This window comes from Lissotriton vulgaris, chromosome 7 (assembly GCF_964263255.1).
Source record: "Lissotriton vulgaris chromosome 7, aLisVul1.2, whole genome shotgun sequence".
In the NCBI taxonomy this organism is placed as follows: Eukaryota; Metazoa; Chordata; class Amphibia; order Caudata; family Salamandridae; genus Lissotriton; species Lissotriton vulgaris.
This window is the reverse complement of record NC_141695.1, coordinates 1,742,295,583-1,742,309,915: the sequence shown is the minus strand read 5'-3', so window position 1 is coordinate 1,742,309,915 and position 14,333 is coordinate 1,742,295,583. Positions and strand designations below refer to the sequence as shown.

The window sequence follows — 14,333 nt, the reverse complement described above, 5'->3', positions numbered from 1 at the left end:
AGCAACAATTGAAGAAATGCATCTTTACATTTTGCATATATAATTTAATATTTTTATCATCTTGTAAAGTGGATGTTCCCAAAACATAAAAGTGAATAATGTTATTCAAACAAGGTCTGTACATACTGATGAAGGGAGCGGATACTCCAGCAGGGCGATAGTGACGTAGGCTGAAAGCGTGGTTTCATCATTCACACCACCCTGTGTGTAAGAGAATGTAAAGTAAGATTAAGCTAACAACAGGCAGCAATACTCAGTTTAATCATTTCCGGCATTCTGAATCCAATCAGAAATGCAGACAGACCAACAGAAACATTTGACAAAACAGTAACAAATTGCCAATGGATTACAATGGAAATTGGGAAAGCATCCTACTCATTCAGACCACTAGGGGAAAATATTGTTTATTCATGAATTGCAGAATTGGATAAGGGGTGAACTTCCAAATTGCTATTTAAATTGTTTTTGTTTAAAAACAATTACACATATTTTTTTATCTAAAATATTTTAGCATTGAAAGGTAGCCATCAGAAACATTTGGCTTTGTTTCTGACCTTTTTTGTTTTTTTTATCCATGTTTCTTTTTTTACGAATACAAAAACTAGGCAAAAATATCAAGTCACCAAATCAAATTCCCTTTAGGTCTGGTCATACAGCATAGCTGTCTGCAGATCTAATGTTACAAAATCTTTACATAAAGTGATGTGGCTGATCCCATTGGAGTATATTTCTCTCACTTCATTCTTTTGGCAGTTTAGTATTCCACCACATATGGAGTACTTTCATTCTGATGCAGGAGGTACTATTATACATCTCAAAACTATGATACCACATAAGGGACAAGAATGTTCAAAGCATTTTTGTAAGTGCAAAAGGCCAGATTCTGCAAATCTGGCAGTTTGTGACTGAAAAATGCTTTTTAGGATGTACAAAGTCCAAATTGCGCGTCTGTAACTTGTTTCTGGAATCGTAATATGAATTTTGTGATTAGGATTTTAGAGGGGGCATGTTGAAGGCGTCCCTTCCAAATACCAATTAGAATAGTATGTACAAATGTTTTGCAACCGAAATGTAATCAAGAGACCCCTACCCTTTGCATTTATTTAAGAGCAAGCACAGACATAGTTGTCTACTGACCCCAGCAGGCCACCATCACTGTGATGACAACAAATTGTAGTGGGTCACAAATTGCGATCTACCTCATTGACGTTCATGAGGTACGTCCATTTGCGACCCACTAAGAATTGCTAATACAACTCGTGTAAGTTTCACACATTAATAATGGAGATTTCCGAATTGCGATTCGTAAAAAACTGCAAATAGGCAATCCCTATTTCTATATTTGTACATCTAGCCCAAGATTCTTGATATCTTCCATGTCTCGTGTTATGCAGTAATCTGTTTTATTTTCACTGGAGTTATCTTTTTTAAATCTTTTAGTCAGGAGTTTTGCCTGCTAGAAGACACCATATACACTAATAACGCATATAAAATACGCATTAAAGGAACCAATAATTCAGATTTTAATATGCCAACACAAGCATGCACCAATGCCTTCGACATACTTTGGGTGCACTAATAGAGCCAATAATTGTTTCTAAAGTTGTTTAGTGATGGTTTATCATGAAATATCATTTTGCTTTCCATAGGTTTCAGTGAAAAGACTTTAGTGAAGTAAGTGTCAAAGTCGTTGAATGCATATATTACTCCAGAAGTAAAACGTCTGTATACATTCCAGGACAGCAGAGAAGACCCAGCCTGGACATGCAGCTAACAGACAATCTGTTCACTTTACACTCTGATGTAACTCAGTTGGTTCAGCAGTAGATGCTGTAGAATTCCAGGGGTGCCTGTTTCATCTTTTCCTTCCACTTAAGAGGAGACTGTGGAAGCACGTTTGAAATATCAGTATGCCGAACAAGAATGCCTGATAACGTTTAAAACATAGTATTGTTACAGGGATTATATGTAGTTTCCAATTTAGCTTTCCTTATTTAACTTAGCATCTTCGTGAGATGGTGGTCTGAACATGTTTTTCACTGACATGAGAAAATGCCTAATCGATGCATGGAATTAGCTTTGCTGGAAGCAGTGGAGGATTTACACATAGATGCTGACAACAGTGGTCATAATGCAATGATACTGTTGGATCTGTCCATGGCGTTTGATATCATGGACCACCAGCTCCTTCTCAGCCAATGTCTTGCTGTTGGTATCCAGGATACCATTCTTAGCTGGTTCGTATCACTCCTTTTGGCAGATCTCATGAGGTTTCTGTAGCACTTTATGTGGAATACCCCAAGGATTGGGCTTATCTGCATACCATTTTAAACATTTATCTGAGACCTCTGGTTTCACTGGTTTGTTATTTCAGCATCCAAATGTTTACCTAGACCAAGGAATCTCAACTTCTGCTGAGACTTAGCAAATCTCCCAATTGCATTACGTCATCACCAAACTACCTTATTGCTACTCACACCTGGAGATGCTCATTTGATTTATGCCACCTTTGATTACTATTCCCCTGGTCCGCTTCCGCTTGAGTGTAATGGCTGAGCATGGCAGCCATACTTTTTCCTGAATGAGGAATATGTACAAGTCGCGGAAGATAGATAAGGAAGTTCTACTACTGAAGGCTGAATGACGTATATACTTCATAACAATGAACTGTTGAAACTGAAGACATGTCAAGAGTGGTGAGATTCAGACACCCCTTGTTTTAGCCAATAAAATGCTTTCTCTATGAGGGGTGGATAGAATAGGGGTTGGACTTGTAGTGAATTTGGGGTATTATTAACTGTACAAATGGGGAGGAAGTGTGAGCGCGTTTCCTACTTTGCGAGAGGAGAGAGCTGTGACACAGTTTCCTATATTCTATGGGCTGGCTACTGTTCTGCTGATCCTGACTCTTTAACTTTGCTCCTTAACCACTCCCCTGCTGATGATGGAACTGCTCCGTCATCAGCCGCGGTTGCGCTGTGCTGATGACGGAGCGGTTCCATCATGGCCCGGCTGCCGTGCCTGCGCGGCTCTGATTTCGCGCCTGAGCGGCGCGTTCTATTGAGCGGGCGGGGCCGTGACGGAACCGCTACGTCATGAGCACAGCACAACCGACGCTGGTGACGGAGCGGTTCCATCACCAGCATGCGCCCGCCGCTCGGCCGCCCTCCCCCCTTAGCACTGCGGCGGAATAGCCGCCGCAGTGAAGGGGTTAAATCTTCTTGAGGGACCTAGCTTATTCTCATGGCCAGAGGGTAGCTTTTCAAATTTTATGAACCTTGTAATATCAGTTAGTAAGATATTATGAATTTGCATAACTTATTTGCAAATGATATATTCTTTATTCTTTTGTCTCTATGCCTATTCACTCACTCTTTGCTCTGTCATCTCTCCAGCGCTTACGTCCTTACCAATGATATACCTTGGAAGTCACTCACTTCCAAAAGCGATTACAGCTCCCCTTAGAGCCTCATTAAACTCTACAGCAAGACTCATCACTGGCTCGAAAAGAAGTTCCCACATCTCCCCTGATTTAAAATCGCTGAACTGGCTCCCGCTTGAAGCAAGAATTCATGTAAAAATAGCTTGCATGACACATAAGGCCTTACACCACAAGGCACCTATCTACCTCGCACAGAAATTGACAATATCTGGTGGCTCAAGGTCCTCTAGAGGTGCAGACAACCTACTTCTGAAACCTCAAAGACTCAATAAAAAGAAAACATATAAATGAACCTTCTCCGGGGTGGCGCCTAGGATTTGGAATACTCTTCCCCCAGAAACCAGACTGAATTCATCTACCGTCTCTTTCAAAAAGAAAGTAAAAGCGATTCTCATGGCACAAATTTACTTGACTACATTACCCTGCCCAGGACTTTATTCAATCGAGACGCTCCTGTTATGTTCTTCGACGACTTTTTTGTGTTTTTTGTCCTGTTATCCCATGCTTCTCTACCTTACGACTTTTCCTGTGTATTCATATTTATATCCCATGCTTGTTCTTTCCCTCATATTACTGCATGTTTAATGTGTCATGCTATTCATTATGTATAATCAGCTTTGATCACTGTAAAGCGCTCTGATATCCGCAAAAGATCTTGTTCGCACTCTATAAAACCTTTAAAAAAAAGCTGGATTTGCTTTCAGGATTAGGAGACACAAAAACTGCCCTGCTAGAAAAAATACGGATTTCTTGTTGCCAGGCGGTAGAAAAAGTTCTTCTGATTTTAAAGGTCACTGGGTGAAAATCACCCCAAATTTGTCAAGGTAACACTTCTTTGCATGTTGGCAGTGTACTTCTGGATGTCTCAACTAGGTCATAAGAATTTCACAGAGAAGTCCGAATTATTTGAGTATATTGCCCTTCCTGTCCCCTCTTTCTATGTAATACATATGCACTTGTCTTAAGGTTTTTTTTGGGTGGAATGCAAGAAATAACCTAGATATCAATGTTGACAATGAAAATCAAGTAGAAACATTGTTTGTATGTTAAACAACATACTTACAACTTAGGGCCAGATTTAAATATGGACGGACTACTCTTTCACTGCCGAGGCCAATCTTCTCTGACAATCAGACGGAGTAAGGGCCATTGGAGAAATGGCTATTTGCCCGTCTGCCCAATTAGAATGGGCAGACATATAGCAGTTTGTTCTACTGTCAGGCAAACCCTGTCAGTAACCAACAGTAAAAAACAAAAAATGTCCCTTTCACCATGGGAGAGGACTCCCATGGAGAGTGGGAATTATCTTTTTTATTTAAAAAAAAAGAAAATCCCACTTCAGGATCGCTGTGACGGGCGTCCCTGACAATGCTTTAGCAATGACTGCCATTTTGGAGGTCATTTCTAAATTAGGCCGGTGGCATCTCTGTCGCGGCGATGAAGTAATTTACTCCTTCGCTGGCAGAGAATGCTGCATGAGAAAAAGTAAATTGGACCCATAATCCCCATTTACATAAGTAGATCTGGAATTTGTGCCTTGTTATCAGTATTTACTAGATAATTGAGGATCAAGGTTGTTCCAAACCCAAACAGATCTCCCGGTGACAAGCGGATCTGGAACCATTACAAAGTAGAGTCCAAGAAAAAGCCTCCTGTGTCTTGCTCTTCAAGCCAGTGGGGTTGTATCCAGCTTTCAGTGCTGAGAAAGGTCTTCATGTGCAGTATTTGTTATCCAGAACTCTAATCCATTCCCGGATTCTTCAGATCCCAAGCATAGCAACTATGGAGTTTTTATTGAAGGAGCAGATAGCACAGCTCACCATATCCATACTGATCTGGTTCCTGTAACCTTGCACAGAAAGTCCCTTCTGTTGGTGGAGTAATACATGGGGCACTTATTAGATGTTGTATTTCGGATCCTCTAAGTTAATAATTTTTGGGGTGCAATGTAAAAACCCAAAGGCTTCTGTAATGTTGTTTCTGATAATTGGATGCAGCGGTTAAAGAGTGCATTGTCGCCTACTGAGTAATTGCCTATTCTTAGGGGGCCGAATCCGATATTGGACGGACCAGAGTCCATCCGACATGAACTGGAACCGAGCAACCTATAGTCGTCAGTTCCAGGTCTGCAAGTAGGATACGACGAACCCTGTTTGGTCGCAATCCTATACTTAACAATGGAAGCATGCATTCTGAACGGAATACATGCTCGCATTGTTAAGTGTAGAGGTGCAGTTTATCCCTGCTTCCTGTGGCAGGCACCCCAAGGTGCCTGCCACAGGATGACACAGTCAGTGCTTTGTTATGCACACTGAGGTTTGTGCATTGTGATGCACTGTGATATTGGTGTTGTTTTATATATAGGGATGACTCTGTAGTGTGACCAGTTTGCTTTTATTGTGTGATGCTCAGTGTGATGTGTGGTCTATAGTGAACAGTGTTTTTTTAATTATATGATACAAAAGTACAATAAAATGTCTACTGTTTGTGTTGAGACATGAATTGGTAGCTGTGGTATCTGCTGAATAGTGCTGCGAGTGATGTGTGATGGACCGTGTTGTGTGTGTGCTCTTTGATACACAACGTTAGTAATGAGTGTGATACACAGTGCAGTTTGTTGTTAGGGTGCTCAGAGTTGTTTGTACTCTGTGATTGGCAACGTTATGGGAGTGGCTGTGCTATTTGTACTGCAGGATGCTGCAGGATGCTGCAGGATGCACAGTGCTGCTCACGCTGTGTGATGAAAAGTGTTGCTTGTTCTGCCCGATGCCATCGCAGCAAAGTTGCATACGAGAGCCATTCTGACAAAATGTTCACTTCTCCTTCAGACTAGCACGCTATGCAGATGTGCATAAACCAAAGTTGAACATTTACAATACTGCACACATTTTAGGAAATGTGGCCAGCACCACCACCTAAAAGCCAATTCAATTGGTTGATCTCGAGGCGGGAGCCATGTGTACCCAGCAAAAGAAGTGAACCTGAATTGTAGATCACCACTTCAGGGTCAACTGTTAGCCCTGTCTACCAATGACCTCTCTATGTTTACAACCTTTACCTGTCTACACTCAGCTGCTCTGCAGACCTTAAAGGTGAACGTTCCCAAATTCTTCTGCTATGAAGCAAAACACATTGACTGAATGTGTGCAGCAGATATCCAAAGAGACAGAAACCAAACCCCCAAACCATGGTAAACAAAAACGTTTTATCATATAAAATGTATTTATCTAAAAATTATTCAAGCATACTGATATGTTAAGGATTTTTTTATTGATTCAGGCGAAACACATTTTCAACTGGAGCCCATAATACCGATCATTTATTTTTATTTTTCAAAGTTTTGGATTATTGCAGGAAAACCAATCAGTGGAACATTTAGCATTTTATGAACCTCTTCTTTTCTAAGGTCTTACTCCCAGAACCAGTTTGCTCTGTTTTTCCTCGCAAGGAAGCATTTGCTAAACAAAGCAGTGTAATGTCCAAAAGACTAGCAAACCCTACCCACCTCAAACCATGTGCGGCCTTTCCTTTTGTTTCTACCATGCCTCCCTCCATATACAAAAGAAACACACACACACTTCTGTGTGTGCAGGGCTTTAAGTATGAAAAAACTGGGGGTCTCTCGCAGAGGCAGCGGATGTAGTTATGAGCGTGGCTTAAAATGGTATACAACCGTTACAACGAAACTTTTACAACGACCTACCATTACAACGCAACTTTTACCACGCAAACTATTACAATGCATTGCTCTGGGGGGCGCTCTAGGATAGGGAATAGATTAATTTACTATCCAATAACCTTCCCTACTATCCACGGGGACTGGAGTTGGAATAGTAAATTAAACTATTCACTATCCAGCGCCTAAAAGCATTATGCGTTGTAGTGGTATGCGTGGTAAAAACCGCGTTGTAAAGGTAGGCGTTGTAAAAGTATGCGTTGTAACGTCATACATCCCTTAAAATTGTTCCGCTAAAAAGCTGTACTTAGCATCGGGTGCTGCCCCACTGGTATTGTGCTTCTTCTGTCATTGCCTCCAGATATATAATACAAGTGACATTAAACCTACAACCAGCCAGGACTATAGGCTTTGTCAATGGTTGAAAGTTGCATAAGATAAATAAGAACAGACTCCAGCAAGTTCATTATTAAATACAATGAAAACATAGGTGGTTCAGAGATGTGTTGCAGGTGGGACACACTTAGAGGGCCTGTTTTCATTGGTTGTATGTGCTTGGCTTGGGGGTCATTTTGCAAGCAGACCAGTTTGAGGATTGGGCAATTTTTTGATTTGAGTCTAATGTTTTAATTGCATTCGCAATTTGCGAGTACCCAATAGGTACTCGCAAATTGCGCATGCAATATCAAGGGTGCAAGGGTGTCAAAAGGACACCCTGTTGCACCCTTGAAATCTGCATATGAGTACATCTTGCACACACACATGCCCCAAGGGCATGTGTGTGTGTAAAATGGAACTTTGAAAAATGCACTAAAGTGCATTTTTCAAAGGTTTTGCTAAATGCCATCAAGTACAAATTGATGGTAATTTGCTCCCCCCATTTAGCGAAATAGCAATTTTTTTTTATTTAATGCATTGCGTTTAAGGAATCTCAATTTGTGATTCCTTAAATGCAGTCGCAATTTAAGTAATCGCAATTTAGAGATTACTTAAATGGTGATTTTTGCATTTGGGATGATGCATACCAAATGCAAAATTACCAATCGCAAAGGGGCAGATTCTGAGAATCTGCCTGTTTGCGACCGGTTTTTCTTTTGATGCATGTGCCTGTATATCTATGCCTAGGATCAGAAGGCGATAACCAATGCACACAATTAAATAAAACAATTGGTAATTACAGTCAGCTAGGAACAAGGGGTGCATTACCAATCAATTTTGAGTACATTTTCATTTTTTGAAGGAACTTTTGACCAATTGGAGCACTTTCCAAATCAGGGACCAAAGCAGTGCATAAACCGGATGCTTCTCCCATGTGGGGGCGCAACTTATTAATTGTGTCTACACCTAGGATCAGAAGGTGATACCCTAATGCACACAATTAAATTTAAAAAAGTTATTACCCTCAGTTGTGAACAAGGAGTACATTACCAATCAATTTTGAGTAAAGTTCAGAATGCCTGTCCAAACCAGAGAATAGTCAGGCAAATCCTGGGATTTAACTATATTGAAGGACTTCCACAACCTTTGCCAAGGCTTCATAGCATCCAACACCAAGGAAGACATCAAGCACCGTAGAAAGAGGCCACTGGCAGGTGTGTATGTAAATAAATGTTCATTTAAGTTTCTCTGTGAGTTGTTTTTTAAAACAAATTTCACAGAAGTCTGAGTTTGCTAATTGCGTAGAATTACACCAGGTGCCCTATCATAGATAGTGCCCCATTGGCGCAACAGGCTTTTGGACTGCCTTGGACACTTTGCCTCCTTTTTAAAGTAATGTGGGTTCATGTCAAGTGAAAGGCAGAACTTTGAAACTACAGATCTGTCTTTTACTAATGTGCTCTCCTCAGTACTGGCGCAATCTGTCATCCTTAGCGCCTGTGTTGAGACACTGTAGTTTTACTGTAATTGACCCGGTTATGGGTACCCATCGATGCAACCCAGGGCAGGGCACACAGTGGGCCCAAGTCTTTTCAGAACTGTCAAGTCGAAAGGGCTTGTAATAGGAAAATGTCCCAGTCCACCAATGCTCTGAAAAGCAGTGAAGAACTTACAGAATGTGCCAGTTCATAATTTCCTTAGGATTGTGGGAGTCGGATATTGATCTTCTAGGATTTACAAGGCTGCTCAGGAGATTCAAGTCTTCCAAACCTTACTCGCTCAAATCTTGATTGCTCCATTTTGAGCAGACCTATGGCCCATACCCTTACACACTCTCCTACACAAAGACCTGTTTCACCCCACACTAGAGCAAGATGGGTAACCAGTCACCTTCAAGGCGTTGTTGAAGAGCGTCCCCACACTCTGGAAGCAGCCGTTAGCCTTCTGATGGGATGCGAGCCAGTGCAGGGGTTTGGATAGTTGGTTCTCTTCTATGAAAATGTGATTCCTGGCCTGAGCAAAGGACTTGAGCACAAAGGCCGTCAGCCTGAAGGAGAGAAACAAAGACAGAACACTTTTCTGATGAAGCATCAATCTTCTGAGTGAAACTCTTCAAAGGCACTCCGAGGAGCTCAACAGGGAAAAAGCAAACTCCACATCTGGGTTATTAGGCAATTACTTATCAGTGACACCGACTATGGTGTCCAATGGCGAGACTTCAATAGGCGTGTGTGCAGTACTGCTTTGGCCTCTACAGGAGAGGAAGGTGTTCAGAGCCAGAACAAAGATCTACAGGATCACATTGAGTGATAAAGGATTAACTTTCTAAGGTTTGCCAGTATAGGGAGAGGGAGTTCTCCAGTGTGGATCTTTCTGGGTAGATCTGTGATGGGAAGTCTGCCAGTCATACAGGAGAAGGTACCTGGGTTGCTAACCACGTCTAAGTACTCACCAGGTGTTTCCTCCATGCCCAGGAGGGCCAAAGGCGCTGTAGCTGCCATCCGAGTGCTTGAACCGCAGCTGCTTTTGATAACCTAGGGGAAGGAAGATAATCAGCATATAACAAAGTTAGTTACTAGCAGCTGTGTGAGCAGCTGAGTTACATATTGTCCACACCGTGTACAATACAAAGACAGATCAAAGGACATCCTCCCTCTGTCAAAATCAGACTATAGTCTAGCCCCATGAACACTGAAGAAGGTGCTACGCTAGGGCTAATGGCACCTGTTTGCTTGGTGACCTCTTTGATGTGAGCACAAATGCACAATCTTTCAGTTCAAATATTAACCGACTAGATGGATAATTCCATCACTCACCGCTTATCATGTACTCAATCGCCTTGGATTTTATTTCATCGGTCAGTTGCCCGGTTTTGTTCAAATAATCCAGGACATAGATGTTGGGGGTTAAGAGGGCTATGTTCTGCTCGCCGCAGCCACAGGGCATCTGCAGGAGCTTGTGCAAGTTCTGGATGACGGTTCCCATGAGGTCTCCTGCAAGACGGAGAAGGTTTGGAGGTCTGATAAATCATCTTTTACAGTCTAGCACTACATTACACTGCCCCATCAATGTTCCTATTGACTTTCCCTCTTACACCACTCACAATCTTTTCTGAACACGTTTGCATTATCGTCCATCACAATGTGTTGTGCTTGAGAGATGGCAGAAGAGCATCACCAAACGAGACAACTCATACTGTTTGTCACACAATATCAACCCTCTTTACATGATCACCCTGTCAAGAGCTGATAGGACAGGATGAAAACAGTCGGGTTCCAATACAGGCGTGGAGAGGCTCAGCATGGTTGTACGGCATTACAGGTTTCTCAAAATCTCCAGGACATAGTAGGCTGTGTCGGAACGTGTGTGTTTTTGGAGGGCAGAGTGACAGGTCAAGCTCTGTCAGTCTGAAAAACACCCTCTGCTCATTATGGCTCCCTCTCTCAAAGGCTCATCCACAGCTCTTTTGGCAGACTCAAACTTCCAAAACTTTCCATGACCCTGCCCTATCTAATACCCCAACGTTGCTCTCCACAGGCTCACATGGTGCAGAGTTTTACAATGGCGACAGGCCTGGCACGACAGACCCTGGAACTGTGGTTCCTAAGATTCCCCAAGTTGCCCACTCATAGCCTGCTCTTTTATAAACATGATTGAGGTGGCTTAGCTCAGTCACAAGACACTGAATATATATTCATGGCTTTCTTTCTGAGGTTTTGGACAGCAACTTTGAAAGATGGCCTTCCCTAATTAGGACAATGTTAATTTTAAATACTTTTCTCTGTTAAATTTCTATAATTTTTACACTTGAGATTACATTTTGTCCAGCAGGGATAAACTTTGGCTCTGCTACAAACAATATTTGACTGAGATTTAAAATAATATTGACAGGATGGAGAAGACCTGTAGCTCAATCAGAAGCCATTCACCAATTGAGAGCCTTAAGACATGTGTATAGTCAAAGCAGGAAGAAAGCGTAACACAGAGGATGCAGGGTTGATGGAACTGATGGGTCAATGTAGATGCCTTCAGATTCTACGACAGGGACAGGAAGGGTTTTTGGGTCTTAACGATCACTTACCAACAACGGAGTAATAAGCCCGTGAGGATCCTTCCACCATGTTCTCGGGAACCTTGAGGTGAATCTTTTCGGAAACAGGGCTGTCAGCTAAAAGATAACATAAGACATGGCCTGAGACATAGGAAGTGTTTTCAGATCTGGTGCTCCAAAGGTTGGAGAGGGCAGCTGAGCTCACCCTGATTTGCAAATCCACATTTACTGCTTTCTTGGTGAGGACCTGATACAAAGCTTAAAATAACAGAAAGTCTAAACTCTGTAAATATGACACATTAGTATTTTGCAGCAATTCAAATCATTGGACTATAGACTAATATGTGTGTGAATAAATGTAGACATTGTTTACTGCATAAAACACTGTTTTCTACTATTGTATTTTGAGGTGGTGGCCAACAAGGAGGGGATGGACGCATCAGGGATAAGGTTTAGAGATTGGGCACTTTGTAGGGCTGTTTGGGGCCTAGTAGTGGAATAGATAAGCAAGATGCATATCAGATTTAGGGTAAATTGAAAGGATTGTATTTCAACACTATTACTAGAATGCCAGAGAGTAATGGAAGTCAGAAACAAGGTGCATTAAAAGAGTTTCATGGGGTTTGTAATACCGAAATTTCAAAGGGAGCTTAAAAATGGGTTGAGATGCTTTGAAAGAGCTGGATGTAGGCTTCAGGATAGGCAAGTCAGAGGGTAGTAGAAAACATGATTAAGGTCCATTGAAAGAGCTGTGTGCAGCAAGCAGTGTTGGCATAGTATAGTTGCCACGGGCCAGAGATAAAAAGCAACATCATAAATTTGTCATTACAGAGGATTGTGCTGCTTAGAATGGATGTACATAACTTGAGCTTTGTGTGGGTCTCAGTACTGGAATACCTGGTGTACCACAGGTCAAGACTAAATTAATTTGCAGAGCTCTAACCTTAAAGTGTTGTCTTTTGTGTGTGAAGGCTAATTTAAAAAAGGGTAATACCCATCAGATGTGATTGACCCACCTTTTGCACAGATCAGAGCATTGACAGTCTCCTCCTTCTCTATCCCTTCAGGCTGCAAAACAAAATAACACACAGGGTATACAGTGAGATTTGCACAAGGCAGAAATGGAACATTCAGAAACATTGGCAGGGTAGCAGGAGGAAATGTTAGTTTATATCTGGGAGGTCTCTCAACAAGCATTTTATGCCAGATAAGGGATAATTGCCACTGAAATAAGTGTCAAGAGTACACACAACCCCTACATTACCTCCACGAGAAGCGATTTGATGACTGTATCCTTCCTCTGCACATCGTGGGCAATAATTAGGTTCCCGCACAGACCTTCTCCCTTCAGTGTCTCAGCGCTAACTGTGAAATTCACCTCTCCTGAAATAGACAGCAGCAGAAAAAGGCAAATCATTGCGACAAAGAGAAGGAACCGAAAATCTAATGTCTTCCTCTAAAGCCAAGCCAAGGTTTGAGTTGTTTCATTTAGGAGGACACATGGCTTGATGGTGTTTAGATAATTTAATTAGGAGTTTGTTATCTTTGTGGCATCCTCTCCATCATGATCTTTCTTGGCCATAGAGGAGAGGTGAACATCTCTGTTCATGCAGAAATGTCCCCTTCCACTACATGAAGATTTATTTACATTAAAAGATTCTACTTATGAGATGCAGCACAGGTCTGAACGGGAAGACAGTATGAGCATCCCTCTTTTTGTGAGATTGTTGGGTCTAAAGAACAAAGATCTATGGCATTGGAGAAGCCTTCAATTCACAAAGCATCAGGGTGTGCGACTGCAAAATACATTGTTACAATATAAAAAGCCCTTTTGGAAAGTGATTCCAACTTGCAAAAGGGGGTTTGTCTTCACAACCCTTTCCAAACTGTAAAAATTAAGAAGCATGAAAGAAGCACCCTGCTCCCACATCTGAATTGCCATGAAACATAACAAGTTTATGACCACAGCTCTGGACATAGACGCATCAAGAGATATCATCTATCAATTTGCAAACTGGATGATTGAGCTCCCATGATGTTTTCCCAGCATGCCAACTTTTTTTAAAGTAACACATGTGCCTTTATTGGGCACCAGCTGCTTTTAACAAAAAATGCTGACATTCTGGGAATGGAACCGCAGGAGGCTGAGGTCCGCTATCCCTCACAGGCCTCTAGATCGGCTTTTGAAGCCATTCGTTGAGGGAGGCAATACCCAACTTGCCTCACTAATATTTGGATGGCAGAAGGAATATTCATTTGGTGACTTGACTGATTAGTAAAAGAGTCACATTGCAAAAGATACAACATTTGCACTCCCTACGGGTGACCTGTCCTTTGATACATAAGACCCTTGGGAACCACCACTCAGCAGATGCAGTGCAACATTATTGCAGTAGAATGAAGATCCATGTTCCTATCTACTCTAATTGGGATCTTTACTATCACCATCTAGAGCTCCCCTAACAGAAGGTAGTAGGTTCAATGCAGAGAAAAGATTCAAGCATCGCTTTTCTAGTAGGATTGTTTTTTTAGTGTCAGAACTTCTCTGACAAAAGGCAAGCCACACCGGGGAGGATTAGCGATGCTATGAGCGCCCGATCACAGATCGTATTTGAAATAGTCCTTACCAAGGGCTCTTAGGGTTACACCCCAGGAGACAGTGACCCTCTCGTTGGCAGGAATGCAGTATCCCTCCTCCTCGTTTGCAGTAGCTTCTGCATGATAGTCTTCTGATTTATCCAGGTGGATGCTAACCTGTCAAGAAAAAGACAACGCAGACATGACGG

General features: G+C 41.9%; 1 protein-coding gene across 2 annotated transcripts in view; it reads right to left on the bottom strand.

Moving 5' to 3' along the window:
- Window positions 1-14,333, bottom strand: part of LOC147706549 (alpha-2-macroglobulin-like) — a 163,197-nt gene that overhangs the window by 22,404 nt on the left and 126,460 nt on the right. For both annotated transcript variants that reach the window (XM_086933016.1, XM_086933014.1), the window contains 8 exons: window positions 14,175-14,301; window positions 12,812-12,930; window positions 12,564-12,615; window positions 11,578-11,664; window positions 10,313-10,489; window positions 9,949-10,030; window positions 9,387-9,543; window positions 127-201 (listed from right to left, as the gene is read on the bottom strand). In XM_086933016.1, coding sequence (XP_086789142.1) covers window positions 127-201; window positions 9,387-9,543; window positions 9,949-10,030; window positions 10,313-10,489; window positions 11,578-11,664; window positions 12,564-12,615; window positions 12,812-12,930; window positions 14,175-14,301 — 876 coding nt within the window. The remainder of the gene's footprint in view (window positions 1-126; window positions 202-9,386; window positions 9,544-9,948; window positions 10,031-10,312; window positions 10,490-11,577; window positions 11,665-12,563; window positions 12,616-12,811; window positions 12,931-14,174; window positions 14,302-14,333) is intronic.